Source organism: Scyliorhinus canicula, chromosome 7, assembly GCF_902713615.1.
Source record: "Scyliorhinus canicula chromosome 7, sScyCan1.1, whole genome shotgun sequence".
NCBI lineage: Eukaryota > Metazoa > Chordata > Chondrichthyes > Carcharhiniformes > Scyliorhinidae > Scyliorhinus > Scyliorhinus canicula.
Window position 1 is genome coordinate 85,350,499 of NC_052152.1, and position 25,638 is coordinate 85,376,136.

Below are 25,638 nucleotides of genomic sequence, written 5' to 3' on the forward strand. Positions count from 1 at the left end.
GCATACAGCGGCACTCGATGCTCCTCCCCACCCCGCACCAGGCCCCTCCAGTTCCCTGACTCCCTCAATGCCATGGCCAGGGGCTCAATCGCCAACGTGAAGAGAAAGGGGGACAGGGGGCACCCCTGTCTCGTCCCCCGGTACAGCCGAAAGTACTCCAACCTCCTCCTGTTTGTGGCTACACTCGCCATCGGGGCCTCGTAGAGCAGTCTCACCCACCGGATAAATCCCTCCCCAAACCCAAACCTCTCCAACACCTCCCACAAATACTCCCACTCAACCCTATCAAAGGCCTTCTCCGCATCCAATGCCACCACTATCTCCGCCTCCCCTTCCATGGCCGGCATCATAATTACATTGAGGAGCCTTCGCACGTTCGTATTCAACTGCCTTCCCCTCACAAACCCCGTCTGGTCCTCATGAATGACCCCGGGCACGCAATCCTCTATTCTAGTGGCCAGGATCTTTGCCAGCAGCTTAGCGTCGGCGTTCAGCAGCGAAATCGGCCTATATGACCCGCACTGCAGAGGGTCCTTGTCCCGCTTCAGGATCAAGGAAATCAGCGCCCTTGACATAGTTGGGGGCAAAGCCCCCCCCTCCCTTGCCTCGTTAAAGGTCCGCACCAACAGGGGGCCCAACAGGTCCAAATACCTTTTATAAAATTCCGCCGGAAACCCGCCCGGCCCCGGCGCCTTCCCCGACTGCATGCTCCCTATCCCTTTGACCACCTCCTCCAGCTCGATCGGCGCCCCCAGTCCCTCCACCTGCTCCTCCTCCACCCTCGGGAATCGCAGCTTGTCCAAGAAGCGCCCCATTCCACTCCCCTCCACCGGGGGCTCTGACCGGTACAGCTCCCCATAGAAGTCTCTGAAGACCCCATTAACATCGACTCCCCTCCGCACCACCTTCCCAGCCTTATCCGTCACTCCCCCAATCTCCCTGGCCGCGTCCCGCTTTAGGAGCTGGTGTGCCAGCATCCTGCTCGCCTTCTCCCCGTATACGCCTCTCCCCCAGCAATCCGTCCTCTGGAGCCTCCGCATATCTCCTATCCACCCGCACCATCTCCCCTATCAGTCTCTCTCTCTCCCTCTGCTCCCCCGTCTCCCTATGGGTTCGGATGGAGATCAATTCCCCCCTCATCACCGCCTTCAATGCCTCCCAGACCGTCCCCACTCGGACCTCCCCGTTGTCATTGGCCTTAAGGTACCTCTCGATACACCCCCGAACCCTCTTGGCCACCTTCTCATCTGCCAGCAGCCCCACCTCCAAGCGCCAGAGCGGACGTTGGTCCCTCTCTTCCTCCAGCCCGAGGTCCACCTAGTGCGAGGCATGATCTGAAATGGCAATGGCGGAGTATTCCGCATCCTCCACCCTCGAAACCAACCCCCTACTCAGTGCAAAAAAATCAATCTTCGAGTAGGCCTTATGTACGTGGGAGAAAAACGAGTATTCCCTGGCCCTAGGCCTCGCAAACCTCCAGGGATCCACCCCCCCACCCCCATCTGGTCCATAAATCCCCTCAGCACCTTAGCCGCCGCCGGCCTCCTACCCGTCCGGGACTTGGATCGATCCAATGGGGGATCCAGTACCTTATTGAAGTCCCCCCTATGATCAGGCCCCCCATCTCCAGGTCCGGAATGCGGCCCAACATGCGCCGCATAAACCCCGCATCGTCCCAATTTGGGGCGTATACATTCACCAACACCACCTGCTCCCCCTGTAGCTTGCCACTCACCATCACATACCTCCCGCCACTGTCAGCCACCACATTTAACGCCTCAAACGACACCTTCTTCCCCACCAGGATCGCCACCCCCCTACTCTTCTCATCCAGCCCTGAGTGAAATACTTGGCCCACCCATCCCTTCCTCAGCCGAGCCTGGTCCGTCACTCTCAGGTGTGTCTCCTGGAGCATGGCCACATCCGCCTTCAGCCCCTTCAGGTGCGCAAATACCCGGGCCCGTTTGACCGGCCCATTCAGCCCCCTCACATTCCAGATTATTAGCTGGATCGGAGGGCTCCCTGCCCTCCTCCCCTGCCGATTAGCCACACCCCACCCCCGGCCAGCGTCCACCACTCTGCCAGTTTCCCACGGCGGCAACTCCCCCCCCCCCCCCCTCCCCTACCTCCAGCACCCCCTGCGTCCTCCAGCTCCTTCCTGACCATTTCAGCAGCAACCCGGCAACCCCCCCCCCCCCCCCCCCCCCCCCCCCCCCCCCCCCCCCCCAGGCTAGGACCCCTCCTAGCTGCGCCCCTACCTCCGTAGCACTCCCGTGAGCCAGCTAACTGCTGCTGACCCCGGCGACTCCCGCCCTACCTCCGACTCCTCCCCACGTGGGACTACCCCTCCGCCATCGTGCCCGTCAGCGGGTACCCCCCCCCCCCCCCCCCCCCCCCCCCCCCGCTCTTGTGCGGGAAAAGAAAACAGCCAGCAACGACCCGTGCTTCTCAGCCCCGGCCCCGCCCCCACCATCTCCCAGCGTGGGAAACCTGCAGAAAGCCCGCGCTTTCGCCCTGCCCGGCCCCGCCTCCTCCAGGGCCACTCCCATTGTCAGTACCCCCCCACGAGCTCCCCGTTTACCCCTCTGCCCGAACCCGTCCACCCGACCCCTGCAGAAAAACCCATATAAAAAAGACAAATCGACATCACCCCACCCACCCTAAGGCCAACACACATCTTACATTAAACCAAGCAAATACAAAAGCAGTATTATACAGCATCCCCCCCCTTAGACCCTCAGTTTGAGTCCAATTTCTCGGCCTGCACGAAGGCCCACCCCTCCTCCGGGGACTCAAAATAATGGTGCCGATCCTTATAGGTGACCCACAGACGCGCCGGCTGCAACATGCCAAACTTCACGCTCCGTCTGTGGAGCACCGCCTTCGTCCGGTTAAACCCGGCCCTCCGCCTCGCCACCTCCGCACTTCAGTCCTGGAAGATCCGCACCTCCATGTTCTCCCACTTGCTGCTCCGCTCCTTCTTGGCCCACCGGAGCACACACTCACGATCCACGAACCGATGGAACCGCACCAACACCACCCGCGGCGGCTCGTTCGGCTTGGGCCTCCTAGCCAGAATTCTGTGGGCCCCCTCTAACTCCAGGGGCCCCTGGAAGGACCTAGCCCCCATCAGTGAGTTTAACATAGTCACCACATAGGCCGCTAGGTCCGACCCCTCCAGCTCCTCCGTGAGGCCCAGGATCCGCAAATTCTGCTGCTGCAGCTCCCGGATCGCAGCCCCCTGGGCTGTCTGGGTCTCCATCAGCTCCCTGTTGGTTACCTTCAGCGACTCCAGCAGCTCCAACTTAAGCTCCTGGAAGCAGCGCAGGAGCAGCAGAGTCGCCTGCTGCTCCTGAGCCCACTGCCTCAGCTCCTCAAGGCCTCCGCCGGCCGCCATTTTGTCTTCCTTCCCCCGCTTTTTCAGGGGTGCTTTCTCCGGTTTTCTCCTTACCCCACTTCTGGTCCGGACCATAGGACCGTAGGGGTCGACTCCTGACCTCTTCCCACGTCGGGATTTGCCGCCACAGCTCCGTTGGGGGCCCTGAAAAGAGCCCCAAAGTCCATTCTCAGCGGGAGCTGCCGAATGTGCGGCTTAGCTCCTCATTGCCGCCACCGGAAGTCGAATATGTATTTACATAAGGCAAATAGAATAAGTGATTCAAAGTTGGCAGTTGTATTTCAAAAAGGAATGTACAATTGCAAGATGTTAAATAGATGAGGCAAAATAGTGTATGTTTACTTTTACAATATAACAGCCATAAAGATTTAAAAAAGGTTAATCAATTCTGGGAAAAGGAACTTCAAGGGTGGCGAAACAATAGAGTGTAAGATCAAAGGGAAAAACAGATTTAAGGAAACATTGAAGACTGTGTTGATGAGGCGCGACTGTGAGATTTTGAACAAGAGTGTGTGTGCTGATGCCAGACCTGTGAACACCAGTTTGCTGCCACTTTCCGAGAGCACCATAAGAGCAGCAGGGTATTGTATGGTAAGGTTACCAGAGTTTGCTAGAGAGTAAAACTCTATGAGAACTGTTATCATCAGAAAGGGGTTTAGCTCCCAGTTCTTTTAAGCCCGTATCTTTTGGGAAATGTTTGGAAAGTACTGTTAACTGTGTCAAGGTGTTCTTGTGTTTAAAGTGTTTTTTTTATTTTAATAAATTTTAATATATTAATAAATTTAACAAATTATTTGAACTTCATATCACAATTGGTCAGAGAATTACTCATCTTGACTTCAGATAAGTCATAATACACTGCAAAATTGTTATGGCAGCTGATTCAAGTTTCCCTTTGGGATTTGGGCAGCCTGGCACTTTCCATCTGCTGTGACATAGCAGTTGGTTAATGCTGTCTTTCTTTATTTCTTTGTTGTAATTTCTTTTCTAAAATAGCTGTGGCATTGTACTTTTCTAATGCATACATAAGGGTAAGATTGCATTCACCGGTATCCAAGAATGAACTTTTGTTATATGCAAGTATTGTAATATAAAGCAGACTAAAATAAAGAATGTTCTGACAAAACAGAGAAAGGTTCATGGAGTTGCCATGATGTTGTGCTTTTTTTTTTAAGCAGTTCGCTTAATTGGCCAAACAAGTGCAAAAATTGCCAAATTTCAAGTGCAAAAAATTGGGTTTCTGCAATGTTATGGTTTATTTTAAAAGCATTGTGTCAGAAGCTGGTCCACCCCAAAGAAATGACCATGCACCCAGACCAAACTACTAACTATTGCAAATTTTACTAATCTCATTTGCAGATGTTCCAGGGAGCTGTTAAAATATTCTGGTTCTTTTGGGTGCAAGGACATTCCTAGTTACATTTTAAAAGTTGGTGTTTCATTTTAATTTACGAAGAAACTGAGTACCATGTGCCAATATAATTAACAAATGGGTATTTTAAAAAGTCATTTTCAGTTATTTAAAACCAAGTCACTCACTGGTAGTAGATAGAGCCTCAGTCTTAAAGTGCTTATTTTTTGTAATAAACTCATTTTCAGTTGTACCAAGAAAACACTCTTAAATCTATTCATGAATATTTCTTAAAGACAATTTTGGATTACCAAATGCGGCCAAAGTTGAAATTCTATTTAAAATGTTTAACAGAGTTTTTTAAATAATAAAAGTGAAAAATATAGTTCAGGCAATTTTTTCCTTTGCTTTGATTGATATAGAGTCATAGTCATAGACTTTTACAGCATGTATACAGGCCCTTTGCCCAACTTGTCCATGCCTCCCAGTTTTTACCACTAAGCTAGTCCCAATTGCCTGCATTTAGCCCATATCCCTCTATACCCAGATTTCCCATATCATTGTCTAAATGCTTTTTAAAAGACACAATGTTACCCATCTCTATTACTGCATCTAACAGCTCGTTTCAGACACTCACCACCCCCTGTGTGGAAAAATTGCCCCTGCCGACCCTTTTGTATCTCTCCCCTCTCACCTTAAACCTATGCCCTCTAATTTAGAATCCCCTGCCTTTGGGAGAAGGTGTTGACTACCTTATCTATGCCCCTCATTATTTTATAGACCTCTATAAGTTCACCCTCAGCTTCCTACGCTCCAGGGAAAAAAGTCCCAGCCTAGCCAGCCTCTCCTTATAACTCAAACCATCGAGTCCCGGTAGCATCCTAGTAAATTTTTTTTGTACTCTTTCTAATTTAATATCCTTTTCATAATAGGGTGACCAAAACTGTACACATTATTCCAAGTGTGGCCCTACTAATGTCATGTACAACTTCAGCAAGATGTTCCAACTCCTGTATTCAATGTTCAGACCAATGAAACCAAGCGTACCAAATGCATTCTGCACCACCCTGTTCACCTGTGACTCCACTTTCAAGGAGCTATGAACCTGTACTCCTAGGTCTCTTTGTTCTATAAGTCTCCCCATCACCCTATCATTAACTGAGTAGGTCCTACCCCGATTCGATCTAGCAAAATGCATCACCTCACATTTATCTAAATTAAATGCACCTGTCATTCATCGGCTCACTGGGCCAATTGATCAAGATCCCATTGCAATCCTAGATAACCTTCTTCGCTGTCCACTATACCACCAACCTTGGTATCATCTGAAAACTTTACTAACCATGCCTCCTAATTTCTCATCCAAATCATTAATATAAATAGCAAATAACAATGGATCCAGCACATCGCTGGGCACAGGCCTCCAGTTTGAAAAACAACCCTCTACAACCACCCTTTGTCTTCTGTCGTCAAGTCAATTTTGTAGCCAATTGGCTACCTCACCCTGGGTCCCGTAAGATTCAACCTTATGCAACAACCTACCATGCGGTACCTTGTCAAAGGCCTTGCTAAAGTCCATGTACAGTAAGAAGTCTTACAACACCAGGTTAAAGTCCAACAGGTTTGTTTCAAACACGAGCTTTCGGAGCCCGGCTCCTTCTTCAGGTGAAAAAAGCATTCACCTGAAGAAGGAGCCGGGCTCCGAAAGCTCGTGTTTGAAACAAACCTGTTGGACTTTAACCTGGTGTTGTAAGACTTCTTACTGTGCTCACCCCAGTCCAACGCCGGCATCTCCACATCAAAGTCCATGTAGACAACGTGGAATGCACTGCCCTCATTTACCTTCTTGGTTACCCCTTCAAAAAACCCAATCAAATTTGTGAGACATTATTTTCCACTCACAAAGCCAAGCTGGCTGTCCCTAATCAGTCCTTGCCTCTCTAAATGCCTATAGATCCAGTCTCTCAACTTACCCATCACAGACGTTAGGCTCACCGGTCTGTAATTCCCAGGCTTTTCCCTGTGGCCCTGCTTGAACAAAGGCACAACACTTGCCACCCTCCAAACTTTAGGCATCTCACATGTACTGTCAACAATTCAAATATCTCTGCTAGGGGACCCGCAATTTCCTCCCTCGCCTCCCCACAACGCCCTGGGATACGTTTCATCAGGTCCCGGGGATTTATCTACTTTGATACACTTTAAGGCTTCCAGCACCACCTCCCCTGTAATATGTACTCTCCTCAAGACTATTTATTTCCCCAGGTTCCCTAACATCCATGCCTTTCTCAACAGTACAGTAAGAAGTCTTACAACACCAGGTTAAAGTCCAACAGGTTTGTTTCAAGCACGAGCTTTCAGAGCACTGCTCTTTCCTCCGATGAATCACCTGAAGGAGCAGTGCTCCGAAAGCTCGTGTTTGAAACAAACCTGTTGGACTTTAACCTGGTGTGAACATAGAACATTACAGCGCAGTACAGGCCCTTCGGCCCACGATGTTGCACCGTCCTGTAATACCCTTCTAAAGTCCCTCTACACTATTCCCTGATCGTCCATATGCCTATCCAATGACCATTTGAATGCGTTTAGTTGTAAGACTTCTTACTGTGCTCACCCCAGTCCAACGCCGGCATCTCCACATCATTTCTCAACAGTAAATACCGATGAGAAATATTCATTCATTTAGGATCTCACCCATCTCTTGTGGCTCTGCACATAGATGACCTTGTAGATCCTTAAGAAGCCTTACTCTCTCCCTCGTTACTCTTTTGTTCCTTATGTATTTGTAGAAGCTCTTTGGATTCTCCTTTTCCTTACATGACAAAGCAATCTCATGTCCTCTTTTTGCCCTCCTGATTTCTCTCTCTATTCTTCTCTGACAACCGATATACTCTTCAAGGAATCCACTTGATGCCAGTTGCCTATGCATGTCATATGCCTCCTTCTTTTTGACCAGGGTCTCAATATCCCTAGTCATCCAGGTTTCCCTACTTCTACCAGCCATGCCCTTTACTCTAAAAAGAATGTGCTTACCCTGAACCCTGGTTAACACACTTTTGAAAGCCTCCCACTCACCAACCATCCCTTTGCCTACCAACAGACTCGTCCAATCAACTTTTGAAAGTTCCTGTGTAATACCATCAAAATTGGCCTTGCCCCAATTTAGAATTTTAACTTTTGGGCCAGACCTATCATCTCCATAGCTATCTTAATGGAATTATGGTCATTGGTCCCAAAGTGATCCCTCACTAATACTTCTGTCACCTGCCCTTATTTCCCATGAGGAGGCCATGTTTTGCCCTCTCTCTAGTCGGGACATCCACATTCTGAATTAGAAATTCCTCCTGAATACGCTCAACAAATGTATCTCCATCCAAGCCCCGGATGCCATGGCTGTCCCAGTCAATGTTGGGAAAGTTAAAAGTCCCCAACTATTACCACCCTATTTTTCCGGCAGCTATCAGTAATCTCTGCACATATTTTCTCCTCAATTTCCCGCTGATTATTTGGGGGCCCGTAGTACATTCTTATCAAAGTGATCTCTCCCTTCTTAGTTTTCAGTTCTACCCATATAGACTCAGTGGGCAAACCCTCAGATTTATCTCCTCTCAATCCTGCCTGATATTCTCCCGAATCCCCCCCCCCCCCCCAAGGACAATGGTTCCAGTCTTGCCCAGGTGCAGACCATCCGGTTTATACTGGTCCCAACTCCCCAAAACCCGGTTCCAATATCCCACGAATTGGAATCCCTCCCTCTTCCACCCTCTTGGCACTGGTAATAATCCTGAGATTACTAGCTTTGAGGTCCTACCTTTTAGTTTCACTCCTAATTCCCTAAATTCTGCTTGTAGGACCTTTATCATGTTTTTTTAACCTATATCATTGGTGTCTATATACACCATGACAGCTGGCTGCTCACCCTCCTCCTCCAAAATGCCCTGCAGCTGCTCCGAGACATCCTTGACCCTTGCACGAGGGAGGCAACATATCATTCTGGAGTCTCGTTTGCATCCACAGAAATGCCTTACCATTGAGTCCCCTATCCCTATATCTCTGCATCCCTTTTTCCTAACCTCCTGCATAACAGAGCCAGCCACAGTGCCATGAACCTTGCTGCTGCTGCCTTCCCCTGGTGAGCCATCTCCCCTAACAGTATTCAAAACGGTATATCTGTTTTGGAGGAAGGTGACCACAAGGGATCCCTGCACTGCCTTCCTAGTCTTACTCATTTCCTATCTCCCTCAGTAATTTTTAACTGCAGTGTGACCAACTCACTATCCACGACTTCCCCAGCATCGTGGATGCTCCAAAGTGAATCCATCCGCAGCTCCAGAGCCAACAAGTGGTCTAACAGCTCCAGTTGGACACACTTCTTGCACGTGAAAGAGCCAGGGACACCCTGAATTCCCACATTGAACAAGAGGAACATGATAGGGGTCTAGGATCTCCTGCCATGACTTAATCCTTAAGTTAACTTAAAACAACTACAATGCCATGAGAAAAAAGAAAAGAAAAAGTCACCAGCCAGTCACTTACCTGATGGTCGAGGTGACTGAGTTGACTTCTCCCAGAATCCTCTGCTGCCGCCTCTACTGGATGAACTTCCCCCTGTTTGTCACTAGAGGGGTTCTTCGCCAACCAAAGTACAGTCGTGGTGACTGAGTTGACTTCTCCCAGAATCCTCTTATGAACTGAACGATGATCTTCCTCCTGTTTGTCACTGGAGGGGTTCGTTGGCTACCCTCAGTACAGTCGAGGTGACTGAGTTGACTTCTCCCAGAATCCTCTTCTGCCACCTCTACTGGATGATATGTGTATCAATTCTAGAAGGCGTGGACTGATAGAACAATCTAGCTTATTTTAAACTGAAAATGAAACCCCTAATGCAGCACGCAAAATAAAGTTCCAGTCCAAGATTGTCGGGAACTGCCGGTCCGGGTTTGTGAGCTAAATTTAAATGTCCCGCTAATGAGCCCCAGCTGGGCGGGCCTCTGCCCACTCACCATGGAAACTCGTATTCTACGAAGCCCACGGGGAGATCAGTCAGGTACCCCAACCCCCCGGTGTCTTTGTGAGGGTTATCGCATCATGGAATAAGAAAATGCAAAATAGACAGCTAATTGAACTCCTTAGACTTTTTGGTAAAAGTGACAATTTCTACAACATGCTTTTGCCACATCCATCTGCTATGTTGAGTCCATCGGAAGGTTTAATTTCAAAACACATTGAAACTCCAATGTTGAATTTTATTCATGAAGAAGCTCACTTTAAAAGCATTGACTGTTACCTTTAATATTATATCTGCAGATAGGGCTCTGCCATGTTAAAAGGCTAAACAACGTTAGATCACGCATTAACTGTTGCTGCAGCAACTATATCACGGCTGAACAATTCAGCTTACAGTTCAATACTCAAGCTATTTGGTGCCAGCATTAATTAAAGTGTTCCACAGTGACTTACATTTGAGGAATATCTTGTCTTCCTTGGGGAAGCATTTTTGTTGATAAATATGCAATGGATTTTTAAACTGCAGTCTTACTGTTCCAAATGACTTGCTGAGTGCAATCTCTCAACTTTGATACATGCCTGTTGTTTGGGCCTAATCATCTCCAAAAATGTTAAATGCTTTCAGGGAAATGAGCAGTGTACACTCTATCCCATACCCTAGAGACATGAATAAACCCAACAGCATGCGCCCACTTCTCCGCTAAGATAAATATAATTAATATCAGATTCAGTTTAGTTAAATATTAGTGTTCAAAAGTATTTATTTCTCAATCTGCATTTTCTTTGATGAATGGTAGTGCCATCAACTAACTCCACTTTTCCACCCTCCCACCCATTTTGTTAAGTTCACTTTTACAGGGAAACTGGCCTTACCACAATCTCAATGAGGTAAAAATTGAGACCTGTAGTGGAGCTAGTATCTTATTTGTGCGCTGATCAAACCCTTATCCACCACCAACTGATCCAGAAAAGAACAATAACTGATCGGTTGAGATAATTGTCAACTTATCTTCCACACAATTTGATCTGGTTTACTAGCTTTGCTCCCCTCTCCTCATCTCCCTCCCCAGAACTCTTCTCTCCTTCATTTTCTCATCCTGTCCTACCCCCACTTCCATTCTTGTCTCTCCCTCTCCCTTGGTCTCCATTCCCAATACTTGCCTCTCCCTCTCCTTCCTTCCATCCTCTCCTTTTCTTTATTTTTTCATGCCTAGATACTGTTACCTCCCTTCTCCCACGTATTTATTTAAACGTCTTGATCTGAATCTTGTACTTGATCTTGAACCCACACGTGCAATGCTGCAGAGGTAGAATTTTTTTCTAATTAAAGATTGTTCACTTGAAACACTAATTCTGTTTCTCTGCACAGATTGGACACACGGCAGCACAGTTGTTAGCACTGTTGCTTCACAGCGCCAGGGAACTGGGTTCGATTCCCGGCTTGGGCCATGTTCTCCTCATATTTGCATGGGCTTCAGCCAAGTGCTCCGGTTTCCGTGCTTATTAGGTGAATTGGACATTTTGAATTCTCCCTCAACGTACCCGAACAGGCGCCGTAGTGTGGCGACTAGGGGATTTTCACAGTGTTAATGTAAGCTTACTTTTGACAATAAAGATTATTATTTTTAAGATTCTACCTGACCTGCTGAATATTTCCAGCATTTTCTATCATTATTATGGAACATTGTTGGTTTGCTTTTCCAGCTTATAATTTGTTATACTTCAAGTATAAACAATACCATACTTTAAACATTGCAACAGAAAAACAACATACAAACATGGCACTTTCAGAGCTCTTTTGCACATGGCATTTCCCTTGCTCACCACTCCAAATGTAAAGAGTGCAAACTTGGCATGAAAACCACAGAATTGCCCTATGGCTCGCTGTTCATTTAACTTGGACCCTTCATGAAGCTAAAGATTTAAAACATGGAGCAGACAGCACAATTGTAGCTCAGAATCCTGCCTTCCCAAAACATAGAGACACAAAATGTATCCTAGTTACTTGTCCATGAAAGTGATCTAAACCTAACAGTGTATTCCTGTATTTACCTTAAAAACAAATTAGTTTTATGATAAATTATCATGTTTAATCCTGTTAGAGTTTGGCAAATTGAGGAAAAATCTATTACCTTAAATTACTAAAATAACAATGAGTTTTTTTCCTGAATGAAAACACTTAATTTCTGTTTAGTTATTGTCACTGTTTTCTTTTCCATTTTTCCCAGCTGTTTCAAGCCTAGTACAACCTATCTGACCACTATTAACATTTTTATCACAGAAATACTAAGATCAAAAGCTTTTGCTTCCCTCTTTTTGTCTTTTATATGATCCCAATCCTCTGTTCCAGAGGTAGATTTTATTTAGAAAATTTTGATTTTGTGAATTAAAAAGTATAATGGGGTAATTTCAACTCCTGCCAATGGGTGCAAAGTTGTTGGAGTGGCCATGACATCCTTCCAAGGCCTGTGTCATAAAGCCCAGACCATGGTCGGGGTTGGGTCTCGTTTGACAGTAGCCAGCAAAACTGCAGGTGCCAAATGGGCACTTGGTTGCTTACTGGTTATAGGGTAGGTAATAGTTGGCCTCCATGTAGAACCAATAGTTCAGTGTATCTGGGAGCTAGGTCAATAGTCAATCCTGGAGATAGCCAAAAACAAGCAGTATCCTTTGTGATATATGAAATCTTAAAATCATTGACGCATGGAACGATATGACAGGGTCATGGGAAGATTATTGTTAGCTCAAGCCAAAAATAAGTCAGTGGAAGTCTCTTATCATCTCAGAAATTATACAGCCATTACAAGCTCAGAAAAGCTTTCGTCACACTGGATGTTCCCTGTTCAATGTACTTACGTGAAGCTTGTGCAGTGATAGCCTTGTGAAAGGAATCCATGATGGTTCACCATCAATCAAAAGAAAGATGTGAGTAAGAATGTAAACTGTGCAGAAAGGAGAGTATGACGTTGTTTTTGCTATTGTTAGCAAATGTCGTCTTGCTCAATGTTTTCACATTCTCAGAAATAATGGCCATGTCTTACCAATTAGTCCATAACATTTTAAGGATTCAAAATGTTTGCCATGGGAACTTGTGATAGGCTTTCATACATTTATAAATGGTGTATCACTTAACATTATATTCATTTTTGACATTGATATATCAATGTAATAGCCTGATTTCATGTTTTCAGTCATATATAAGTATAATATCTTATAAACAAAATGTGTATGTTACTTAATTGTCACTTATCTTCTTGTTGCAACAGAAATATTGTTTCTACAGAAATATTGTTTCTTGTACTAATTTAAAGCATTAACTGAAGCCAGATGATCTATTTCTTTTGTTAATATACTAATGTTTTGTCAGTTTTCATTTGTGACTTTAGAATATGCAGTTTATTCTTTAATGCATAAATTGATGACTAATGTAGAGTATAGTTCCCTGGTCTGCTGTGATCTTCCAGAATTTTTCCCAAATGACCATTCGTTGTCTATAGATCTAGGAGAGGATGAACGGCACAGAGGCGCAGTGGTTAGCACTGCCGAATCGGCGCCAAGGACCCTGGGTCGATTCCGGCCCCGGGTCACTGTCCATGTGGAATTTGCACATTCTCCCTGTGTCTCACCCCCACAATCAAAAGATGTGCAGGGTAGGTGGATTGGCCATATCTTTTTATGAAAACAGTAAAACATTTGTACAAGACCAAACGGTACAAACACTAATTTTGCAGTGGAGAAACAGGGTATCCTCCCCTCAGTACCAACTTATGGCCACGCTAAATTGACCCTTAATTGGAAAAAAGAATTTGGTACTCTAAATTTTAAAAAGACAAATAAATAATAAATCTAGGACAGTGAATTTGGATTTTCTCTGACGTGCAATGCCCACTGGAAGGGTGATGGGAAGGATCGGATGATGCTTTTATTATTCATCGGACATGGACTATGCTCGGATTGCTACGTTTATTTCCTATCTCTAATTTCACCGAGTAGATGAAAGTCAGTAAATTTGCAGTTTACCCTGTCAGAACATTATTGAATCCCTTTAACAAATTCTAGTACCTCTAAACAGAATGTTAAAGAAGTGTTAATGGCATCAGGCGATTGAAATTTGAAAAATAAAGCAAATTGTCTGCAAGTTGCATGGACACTTTTCTCAACCTTCTTGTCACAGGTTAAAAATCCTACAGGGTGCAAATGTAGTTGAGGTTTTTTAAGCACATTTTTACACTTTCTCCTTTGGGAAATAGTGAGGAAATGGTGAAAGGATTTCTGAACTGATTATCAGCCCATTGAACCACGTTATGAATGCTCCTTCCATGTCCAACAAGCCCTGGTGTTGGACTTGAATGCAAAGATTCTGGTCCTGAGCTGGAGATGTGCCACAAGAGCACACGGAGCTTATTGGAGAGATTAGTGAAAAATGTATTGAGAACGCCACCTATTTAAATCATCCATCAGCAAAAGACTTTAATGACATAGTAACTATTGATTTAAAGGTGTGGAATAAGGGCAAATATTTTCATTTTACATTTCATAGACAACGCAATAATATTCAGTCTTTGTACAGTATTGCATTGCAAAGATAGTCCTTTCAGTGATGGGTTTTGTGAAATAAATCATGTGGTGATTGATAAGATGTTCTGTAAGATCTTACAATTTGGTTGTCAGCTAACATCTGCCCTGGCATGGGCAATCCAGGGGAAGAATTTGCTCAAATGGTTGGGGGCTGTAGTCCGTATGCGTTTGTCTATAGCAGAAATCCAAAAACACCTTCTGTGATATGAGATCACACCTAACCTTGGAAGGGACTGCAATTAATTCCACCTTTTTTGTGCACATGAATGCACTACTTTCAGGGAGAAGGGCATTCATTAAGGAGAATTCTTAGTGAAAGTTCAACGAACCTCACAGCACTTATGAATGTTTGAAAGAGAGGGTCAGAAAGGGTGAATAGGTCCAAGTGAAGTAATAGATTGTGATGGGAAGACAGTAATTCTCCAACATGGTAATCAAACTATTTAGGTGCATAACCTAGATTAATTGGGATTGATTATAAACATCCAGGTAATGCATGAATGGACCACAATGCATTGGTGGAACCTGACAGGGTTGGTGGAGGAGGTCTAGGGGATCTTAAGAGGTGCACTTGACATTGACAGGGAAGGTGCAGGTGGTGAAGATGAATGTTCTCCCAAGGTTTTGTTTGTGTTTCGGTCCCTCCCGATTTTTCTCCCTAAAGCCTTTTTCCGGAAGGTGGTAGCGCTAATCTCGGAATTTGTGTGGGCGGGGAAGGTGCCGAGGGTGAAGAGGGCTCTGGTGCAAAGGCAGAGGAAGGGAGGGGTTGGAGCTCCCAACCTGATGCATTACTACTGGACAGTGAATGTGGAGAAGGTGAGGTGATATGGGGGAGGGTTTTGGATCAGGCTAGAGGAGGAGTCCTGTAATAGATCGAATTTGAGGGCTCTGATGACACCCCATTGCCACTGGCACTGAGGAAGTATATGGGAAGTCCGGTGGTGGAGTTGACTATTGAGATATTTGGCAATATTTGTGGAGCTGTTTGTCGTGGTTGGGGGGGGGAAGAGGGACTGAAAGGGGAAAATGTACAAACTTTACACTTTGAATCATAGAATTTACAGTGCAGAAGGAGACCATTCAGCCCATCAAGTCTGCACCGGCTCTTGGAAAGCACACCTACTTTCTACATCTCCACCCTATCCCCGTAACCCAGTAACCCCACCTAACCTAAGGGCAATTTAGCATGGCCAATCCACCTAACCTGCACATCTTTGGACTGTGGGAGAAAACCGGAGCACCCGGAGGGAACTCACGCAGACAAGGGGATTGGTGTTATTGTTGGTGTTCAGAATCAATATATTTTTTAAATGTTTCATTATAACTTGTAGAATCTGAGCAATTAGTAGAAGATGAGGCATCCTGTAGATCACATAATCATATGTTTGACAGCTATGATGAACAGAATAAGGCAGACAAGGAGCTGGATGAAGATAGACAAATTGATAGCGATGTACAGGGTAGGGCCATTTTTCCCAAGGGATACCAAAAGTCGATAGTAGGGTAACGTGCATACCAGTGGGTTCATTGAATGGAGGGATTTGATGATTGTAGAGAGAGCCGGGAGGGCATTGGCAAATTCAAGCATTGTCTAAATGTTCAAGATGGTGGATAAGAAGCAAGATATAATGGTCTGGCAAATGGTCTAAAAATGTGGAAAGTTAGAAAACGCAGTGTGAGTCCCCATATTGAATCTAGAACCTAGAATAATTGGGATTGATTATAAACATCCAGATAATGCATGAGTGGACCACAATGCATTGGTGGAGGAGGTCGAGGGGGATCTTTTTATCTTTTATAAATTTAGGGTACCCAATTCTTTTTTTTTCCAATTAAGGGGCAATTTAGCGTGGCCAATCCACCTAACCTGCTCTTCTTTGGGTTGTGGGGGTGAGACTCACGCAGACACGGGGAGAATGTGCAAACTCCACACGGACAGTGACCCAGGGCCGGGATTCGAACCCGGGTTCTCAGCGCCGTAGGCAGCAATGCTAACCACTGTGCCACGTGCCACCCAGTCTAGGGGGATCTTAAGAGGTGCACTTGACATTGACAGGGAAGGTGCAGGTGGTGAAGATGAATATGCTCCCAAGATTTTGTTTGTGTTTCTGGGAAAAGATAACTTACTGGAACAGAAACTTTGGGAGGGAGCCATCATGTATCAGTGGTCCAGAAAGAGATAGAGAGTGCAAGTGGAGGCCATAGTTTGACCAGAACAAGGACTGTAGAACAATCCAGGAATGCTCCTTGAAATAGAAGCCCTTATGATCGGGAAGTTTTGGTGACCACAAACAAATCCAAATATAAATTGATGAGAGGCAAAACAAAAAGGGTCGATAGTTGAAAAGAATTTGGTGTCCAACTTGAAGTACCAGAAGGGGGGGAGCCAGCCTTATCACACGTAAGGAAATGTATGGAAAAAGTACTTACTGATGGAACATTCAAGACTAACGCAAAACAAGTGGATTGAGGTTAGGATGAGGATGTTAGAATGGACCCCCCAGGAAAAATGATCTTGAAGACTATTTAGTTCCCTTAGTCACATATTCGTGAGAATGTAAGTCGATCGATACAACAACTGCATTTTTGTAGGGTGAAAAATTTCAAATAGAAATATTTATTAATCCACCTAAAGAAGTGAGTGATGAAGAAGGGAAATTAAACAAATGGGTTTATTGATTAAAGGATGCGTCAAGATTATGGTATTTTTTGATAGGCCTGTCTCGCTGGAAAGTAAGTTGTATTCAGCTGAAAGCAGACATAGCAATGCTGTATTGGAATCACAAAGAGGAACCAGCAGGCATATTTATGATGTACTTTGATGATTTTCTATGGGAAAGGGTTCTGTGGAATTTGAGCACTTTATTATAGGTGAGATAAAAGAGGAATTTACGATTGGACATAAGATTGGGGCCTTTAAATGTATAGATTTAGACAGTAAACAGAATAGGTTGGGAGTTACGTTGAATCACTTAGAAATTGTTAATTGTATCCAAATAATTTGGGCCAGGCCCTCACAAAGATGATCTTACAGTCAAAGAAGAAACAGTGCATTTGAGAAGCTTGATTGAAAAGTTAAACTGATTATGCACTCAGACAACACCCAATGGAACTTAGTGTTATGTTGAAACATGGTACAGTTGAGGAGGTTCTGATGGAAAATAAAACATGAAGGAAATTCAATTCAGGCAAATACACTCAAGTTTCCTGCCTTGGATGACCTGAAAAATGCTAATTTGTCCATTTTAGTGATGTTTTCCATGCCAATCTTCCAGATGGGTATTTGAATACAGCTGGGTTTATCACATTCTTGGTGGGTGAAAACAGAAAAAAAGAAAAGTGGTTGAATTACCCTGTAAAGCAATGTTCATGCAAGTACTGCTCCTCAGACAAGGGGAATAAGAGTGCCTGAATCTCTGCGTGTCCTGTGTGTCTTATTGACCGATAGGGAAGAGGAAATAAATGGCAGGACCGCAACAAAAGGCTAAATAGTAAAGTAATTGTCATCAGCAAAATGCCAAAGAAATTTACCAGAATTTCCTGAAATAACCTCCCTTTAAATCTACACAAAGTACCTGCTCGACTTTTTAAATTCAGCAACTAGCCATCCTGATCGCTCAGCATTACACTTGATGCTGTCGAAGTGATCATAGTTACAGCATAGAAGGAAGCCATTTGGCCTATCCTGTCTGTGCTAGCTCTCTGAAGGAGCAATTCATATTTTGCCACTCCTCACCAGCCCCCCTTCTCTCTGTAGCCCTGCGCATTCTTCCTTTTTAAGATAAGTAATCCAATTCCCTCCTGAATCCCTCAATTGAATCTGTCTCCACCACACTCTCAGGCAGTACATTCCAGATCCTCACCACTCGCTGTGTGAAAAACTTTTCCTCTCATCGCTATTGCTTCTTTTCAAAAATCACCTTAAACCTGTGACCTCTGTTTCACGATCCTTCCACCAATGGGAACAGTTTCCCCCCCATCTACCGTGTACAGACCCCTCCTGATATTGAATATCTCTGTCAAATCTCTTCCCAACCTTCTCTTTTCCAAGAAAACAGCCCCAACTACTCCAATAACTCTCGGGTGTATTTTCTGCCTCCTCTCTTACGGCTTTGCATCCTTTCTAAAGGTTGGTACCCTGAACTGGACACAATACTCCCATTGAGGCTGAATCATTGCTTTGTACAGCTTTAAAATAATATGCTTTCTTTTATATTCTATTGGTAAAGCCCAGGTTACTGTATGCTTTATTAAGCACGCTGTCAACCTGTCCCACCACATTCATTGATATATATACACATAGACACACACCCTTTTATTATGTCTTTCTACTTCTTCCTAGCAAAATGAATCACTTCATACTTCTCTGCATTAACTTAATCTGCCACTTGCCCTCCCATCCCACCAACTAGTCTCTGTCCCTTTTGAAGTTCTGCATTAATGGGAAATGGAATGTGTGGCCACATCATTGTCAAATGATTTGCAAGTGCACATCCGTTATAGGGCTGGTGCTTTCACTGTTCATCAGAAAATGAGCTAAGTGCATAATGGGTTGAAATCTGGACACAAAATTCCAGGCTTGATTCAGTAAGCTGTTCAATGAGAAACAGAATCATAATTGAGCATATCCTGGCTTCTCCTGCAATCATTTCTATTCCAACAAGGGGCTCCAATAGTGATCAGAAATGGGATTTATTTTTAATTCGTACACTGCATCTGGATACTCTGAATAGTTGCCTTGGATACTGGGACCAGTTATGGTATTGTGACCCAGCTGAAATGGACTAATGCTATAGTGGTCAGGAATGGAATCTGCAGTTTCCCTGGCCTACATGCAAGTCATACAATGTATATCTTTCTATTCAGCCAATGGGAAAATCCCTTGCATTCTTATCAGCAAGTTATTCTATAAGAGACAAAACCTTTTGTGAACCCAATTCAATAATCGTCAGCCAAGAAATTTTATTAAATGTTTGAATATAAATGCAATAGTTCTTGTGCAGAAAACATCTAAACAATAAGTGCACAAATCACTTTTTGAAACACACTAAAACCCTTTTTTTTTTGTTTAACTTTCAGTGGCAATGAAAGCCATGAATAAAGTAGCAAGTCACATAAACGAAATGCAGAAATTACATGAAGAATATGGTGCTGTGTTTGACCAGCTGATATCTGAGCAAACCGGAGAGAAAAAAGAGGTGAGGAAAATATTCAGTTGAACTTGCTGGAACATCGCACACACACACACGCATACATTTTGTATCTAATTAAATTCCTTGCCAATGCCCTGACTGATATAAACTAGACCGCCCTCCTCTCTTTTTATTATGTTGAAATGATAGAGGAAAATACTTACTGTGAATTTCTCTACAACTGATATCTGTTCTGCCACATTAATACATGTTTCATTAAGGTGGTTCATTCCCACTCACTGTTTGGTTCTCCTTATTTCTTGTGTTGAAAGTGACCGCTTCTGATGAACCTGGTTAATAATGCCTTAAAAATGCCTAATTATTTTGTGATAACCTTTCTTTAGATACTTATCTACAAAAATGTGACTTTAACTCCTTAAAACTATAGTTCCTGTTAAGCAGCTGTAGATGTATGTAAGAGTCAGTGTATTTTATAACATTTATTAGAATAAAGCAGATTATTTAATTTATTCTCTTTTCTATAATACAGGTTTGATTCCAGTTGTTAAAAATTCTTAAGATATTTAGTTTTATCACTTGATATGAACCATGAAGTGGGCTAATTAACTGACAATATTATATTCTAGGAATCATAAAGCTTACTTGAAAAGTTAGTGGTTTGATTTATAATGACATATTATGTTAACTGAGACTGGAGTCACATAAAGGGATAGAGGCAGGATAATTCTTTGTTCCTTTAGAGGGAAATGCAACCAAATGCCCTTCATGTCAAGCAATGTATTAAGACTGCACATGTCAACAATTTAAAAAAATAACAGAAAGTGGACAACAACAATAGCAGCTATCAGTATTTGCAAAGCACCTTTCATGCAGTAAAACATCACTTCACAGGGACATTATGGAGCAAAATTTGATAACTAGTGATATTAGCTGCTAGTAGGGTTACTGGTCGAAGGCTTTATCAAAGATTTATGGGACTTCTTAAAGGAGGAAAGAAAGGCAGAGAAGTTTAGGGCAGGAATTCCAGAGCTTAAGAGTTTAAGCAGCTGAAGGAAAAGTCTGTACTGATGGTGAAGAAAATAAAATTGGCACTTCTCATAAGGTCGGAATTAACTGAGCTCTGTTACCTCGGAGGGTTGTGGGGCTGAAGGATATTACAGCGATAAGAAGGAGCAAGATCATGGAAGGAACTGAAAACAAGAATGAAAATTTTAAAATCTGATTGTTGCTTAATTGGGAACCAATGTTGGTCAGTGAGCACAGGGATGCTAGGTGAAGCGGAGTTGATGACCTAAGAGCGTGGGCAGCAGAGTTCTGGATGATCTTGAGTTTACAGAGGGTATGTTTGTGGCTGGCCAGCAGCTCATTAGAATAGGGGACGAGAGTTTCAGCAGTAGATAATCCAAAGGAGGGGTGGAGTGGGCGATGTACAGGACAACATTGGAAACTGGATAAAATATGAAATTCAATATCTGACTATAATAGAAAAGCTACACCTCCTGCCACTGCACTGGAACAGGAAGTCGGTGCCACTGGCAACATCGCTGTGAACCTGTTGTCCTGGGACAGGAAATCCACCTCAACTCACCGCTCTATTTGCCATCTCAGTCATCACCCTCTCACCGCTTTGCCTCCTGCTCCCCTCGCTATCCTGCTTGTCACTCCCTTCACTGCCATGCTTGTTGCTTTGACCGGCACCCACCTCACTGCCTCTTGCTGCTTGCTTGCTGCTTTGCTCGCCATTCCCCTCAATGCCCCATTTTCTGCTTTGTTCGCTGTCAAACTATTTGCTGCTCAGGCAGCAGGGTGGTGAGTGAAATAGTGAGGGCTCAAGTCTTGGACGCAGGGTGTTGAGCAGCAATTTGGACAGCAAGTGGGAGGTGAGCAGTGTGAAAGCGATACAGCAAGGCTGTCACTGAGTGAGGCAGCAAAGAGTTGGGAGTGAGGCAGCGAACAGCAGGCATTATAAACAGTGTTATTTAATGCAGGTAGCTACCTGCAGAGTCGCTGGAAGTGACGTTACAGGCACTGTGACTGCATGTGCAGTGAGTTTGTCCCATTCAGTTGCGATGGTGCCAAGCATAGCCTCACAGAAAACGTTGAGGGGAGGCAGGTGGCAAATGGGTATTGCCACTGGACTAGTAACCCAGAGACCCAGGGGAACCGGGTTTGAATCCCACCACAACAGATGGTGAATTCAGTGAAAATTTGGAATTAAAAATAAAATGATGAATTATGAATCATGAAATCATTGTTGATTGTCTTAAAAATCTATCTGGTTCACTAATGTCCTTTGGGGAAGGAAATCCGCCGCCCTTACTTGGCCTGGCTTACATGTGACTCCAGACCCACACGCAATGTGGTTGACTCTTAAATGCCCTCTGAAAATGGCCTAACAAATCGCGTAGTTGAAGGGCAATAAGGAATGGGCAATAAATGCTGGCCTAGCCAGTGACACCCACATCCCCTGAATTCATTTAACAAAAGAAAAAGTTAATTGAAACAAATTTATTACTTTCCTTCATTCACACCACTACTGGTGAGGGTTGAACTGTAGAAAATGGTCAAAGGTTGATAACAAACCATTGTAATTGATTGAGATGTTAATTTTTCCTAAAAATTGTGAAACAAACGTTGTCTTTTTAAAAAATAAAAAAAATTACCTGGCCTGGTAATGTCAAAACCCTAGTGTTAAACGTTTAATGCAGCTGTCATCTCCCCTAGTTTTTGTTGATTGCTTTTAATTGCCTTTGCTCATCCTCTGCACACAAAGCATCAGCTTGCAATTATATATCACCCTTGTGTACAAAAATTCCCAGGCACTTCACAGAGGAACAAATTGAACAGGCTGGTGAGAAACATAGCAATGACGCAGAGTGAGCTGGAGTGAGGCATCTTACGGCTTGCTCTGTTAGTTTGACTTGTTCCTTCTGCTCAAAAAAATTATTGTCCACAACATTGCTGGAATATGAGATGATAATGGTGGGATCAAGGCAACAGGGCAACTGGAACCTTGGTGAACAATGGAACGATCGATGAACTAACAGAGCGAGGACTGAAAAGGAGAGTGAATGTGTGAATTCAATGTAATTTAAGATATAGAAAGTGACACAGAGAGGAAAAGAAAAATTGGATTACGGGAGGGAAAAGACAAAGGAAAGTGGAGAAATTTTAAAAATCGAAAACATTTTGTCAAGGCAGACCAGCAGCGCGGTTCAATTCCCGTACCAGCCTCCCCGAACAGGCGCTAGAATGTGGTGACTAGGGGCTTTTCACAGTAACTTCATTTGAAGCCTATTTGTGACAATAAGCGATTTTCATTTCATTTTTAAAATCTCCAAAAGCAAATCACAAGCTGAAAGAATGAAATTCCATTTTTCTAAATTGTGCAACAGCGATTGATTGGCAATCGTTAACAGGTATCACATTGTTTGAAGAGTATTTAAGCTATTAATTATTCGACTTGACTTTCCATGGCAAGTTTAATGTGTAGTTAGTGTGCAAATACAGCAACTTCCATGAGTATCATGGGGATGTAAAGTCAAAATTACCTTTTTTGCAATGTTGCTGAAGCTATCTGGAAAGTATCTGCTTACACTATTAGATGTTGCTTCATGCTGGGTTAGTCGAGAAGCAAAATCCAAGGACCTATGATGGCCCTACTTTCCTAATAGAAAATTAATGTGGGTTGAAAAACCTTTGAGAATCAAAGCCCTTTGTAGAATCATTGTGTGTGTTTGCATATATAAATATCATATTTTATAAACAAATATGATGTCTCCTTCATTTACAGGTTGTGGATCTTTCTATGGGAGACCTTCTTTTCCATTCTACGGTCACTTGGCTCAATCCACCTGCATCTTTTGGGAAGTGTAAAAAAGACCCTGAGTTAGCAGCATTTGGTATGTTGCAATTTAAAGGTTTATTGCATTTGGGTTTCAGAAATGCAATTCGATATAAATGGCTGTATTTACACTGTATTCTTTGGCAACTCAGACAAGTGTGAAACAGCCATCTGACAGAGGTCTGACATCTCATGAATCTAATAAGCTCAGAAATTTGCTGCGTTAGTTTGCCAATTTTACCAGGTTATGAGCTCACAATCACATGGCATTGATGCAAAAATGACAGAATAAATGCAGCAGAAGAATTTCAATGTACATGATTTTTGGTTCCATATATCTTTCAGTGATATTTAATTAATTTTGTTTCTAGTGTTCAAAACAGCAATTGTCCTTGTGTATAAAGATGGTTTCAAGCAGAAAAGGAAACTGGTAAGTGTTCTATTCTAAATTACAACACATACTCTGTCTTATGAGGTGTAGAATTTTATATTTGGTATACTTAATTAATAAATTATTTTTTTAGAGAAATAATTTATTTTGGTTGTGAAAAACAAGGCATGAAATGTTTTTAGTGAACCCATGGCAAGGCAACATTCTGGTGTTCTGCTAAAGTACACGTAGCCACAAACTGAAGTTGAATTATGTTCAATAGCAATTAAGCCTAAAATGATTTCACAGAATAAAAATGTTGTTAATATCTAAAATGATTGGGCAGCATGTGGCACAGTGGCTAGCACCGCTGCATATGCCGATGAGGACCTGGGTTCGAATCCCAGCCCCCTGGTTCACTGTCCATGTGGAGTTTGCAAATTCTCCCCATGTCTGCGTGGGTTTCACCTCCACAAACTAAAGATGTGCAGGTTAGGTGGATTGGCCATGCTAAATAGCCCCTTAATTGGAAAAAAATAATAATTGGGTACTCTAAATTTTAAAAAAAGTATCGAAAATTATTAAATAGAAATGTAAATTGTTCAAGCTATATTATTAGCTAAGATGAACTGGTTCACTTCTTTTTTTTTTTAATTTAGAGTACCCAATTCATTTTTTCCCATTAAGGGGCAATTTAGCGTGGCCAATCCACCTAGCCTGCACATTTTTGGGGTTGTGGGAGCGAATCCCACGCAAACACGGGGAGAATGTGCAAACTCCACACGGACAGTGACCCAGATCCGGGATCGAACCTGATACCTCGGAGCCGTGAGGCAACAGTGCTAACCCACTGCGCCACCATGCTGTCCAACTGGTTCATTTCTTGCAGCCATTGCCTGTTAAATAATCTTGTCAAATAATCTCAGCAAGTGATTTATGGAGATGGTTTTACTTCATCTTTTTTTTAAATTTAGATTACCCAATTATTTTTTCCAATTAAGGGGCAATTTAGCGTGGCCAATCCACCTACTCTGCACATTTTTGGGTTGTGGGGGCGAAACCCACGCAAACACAGGGAGAATGTGCAAACTCCACACGGACAGTGACCCAGAGCCGGGATCCAACCTGGGACCTCAGCGCCGAGAGGCAGCTGTGCTAACCACTAGGCCACCGTGCTGCCCTCGGTTTACTTAATCTTTTTTTTTAATAAACAATTTTTATTGAGGTAGTTTTTGGCTTTATAAACAGTTACAGACATCATCAGAAAGAAAGCAAAAAAAGGCAAAAATGTGCAAACATCCACGTACTTTCAATACTTTCATCGTAACATATTGCACCAGCCCGCTCCCCTTCCACCGGTACTACCCACCATATTTTCCCTCCTACTCTACTCTACCCCCCCCCCCCCTCCCCCCACCCCCCTGCTGATGCTCACTCTCCCGCAAAGAAGTCAATAAATGGTTGCCACCTCCGGGTGAACCCCTGCACAGATCCCCTCAAGGCGAACTTAATTTTTTCCATCCCCAGGAAACTCGACATGTCCGCAAGCCACCACTCAGTCTTCGGGGGCTTTGAGTCCCTCCACGCCAATAATATTCGTCGCCCGGCTATCAGGGAAGCAAAGGCCAAAACATCGGCCTCTTTCTCCCCCTGGATGCCCGGGTCTTCCGAAACCCCAAAAATTGCCACCCCTGGACTCATCACCACCCTTGTTTTTAGCACCTGGGACATGACCCCTGCAAATCCCTCCCAGTACCCCCTCAGCTTAGGGCATGCCCAAAACATGTGAACATGGTTCGCTGGTCCTCCCGCACACCTAGCGCATTTGTCCTCTATCCCGAAAAATTTGCTCATCCGAGCCACCGTCATATGGGCCCGGTGAACGACCTTAAATTGGATCAGCCCAAGCCTGGCACATGTCGCGGTCGAATTTACCCT

The 25,638-nt window shown here is 44.0% G+C and overlaps 1 protein-coding gene across 10 annotated transcripts in view; it reads left to right on the forward strand.

Annotated features, from left to right (window-relative positions):
• LOC119969104 (T-lymphoma invasion and metastasis-inducing protein 1-like) overlaps positions 1-25,638 on the forward strand; it is a 420,850-nt gene that overhangs the window by 379,984 nt on the left and 15,228 nt on the right. For all 10 annotated transcript variants that reach the window (XM_038802310.1, XM_038802316.1, XM_038802313.1 and 7 more), the window contains 3 exons: positions 19,413-19,531; positions 23,280-23,388; positions 23,702-23,760. In XM_038802310.1, coding sequence (XP_038658238.1) covers positions 19,413-19,531; positions 23,280-23,388; positions 23,702-23,760 — 287 coding nt within the window. The remainder of the gene's footprint in view (positions 1-19,412; positions 19,532-23,279; positions 23,389-23,701; positions 23,761-25,638) is intronic.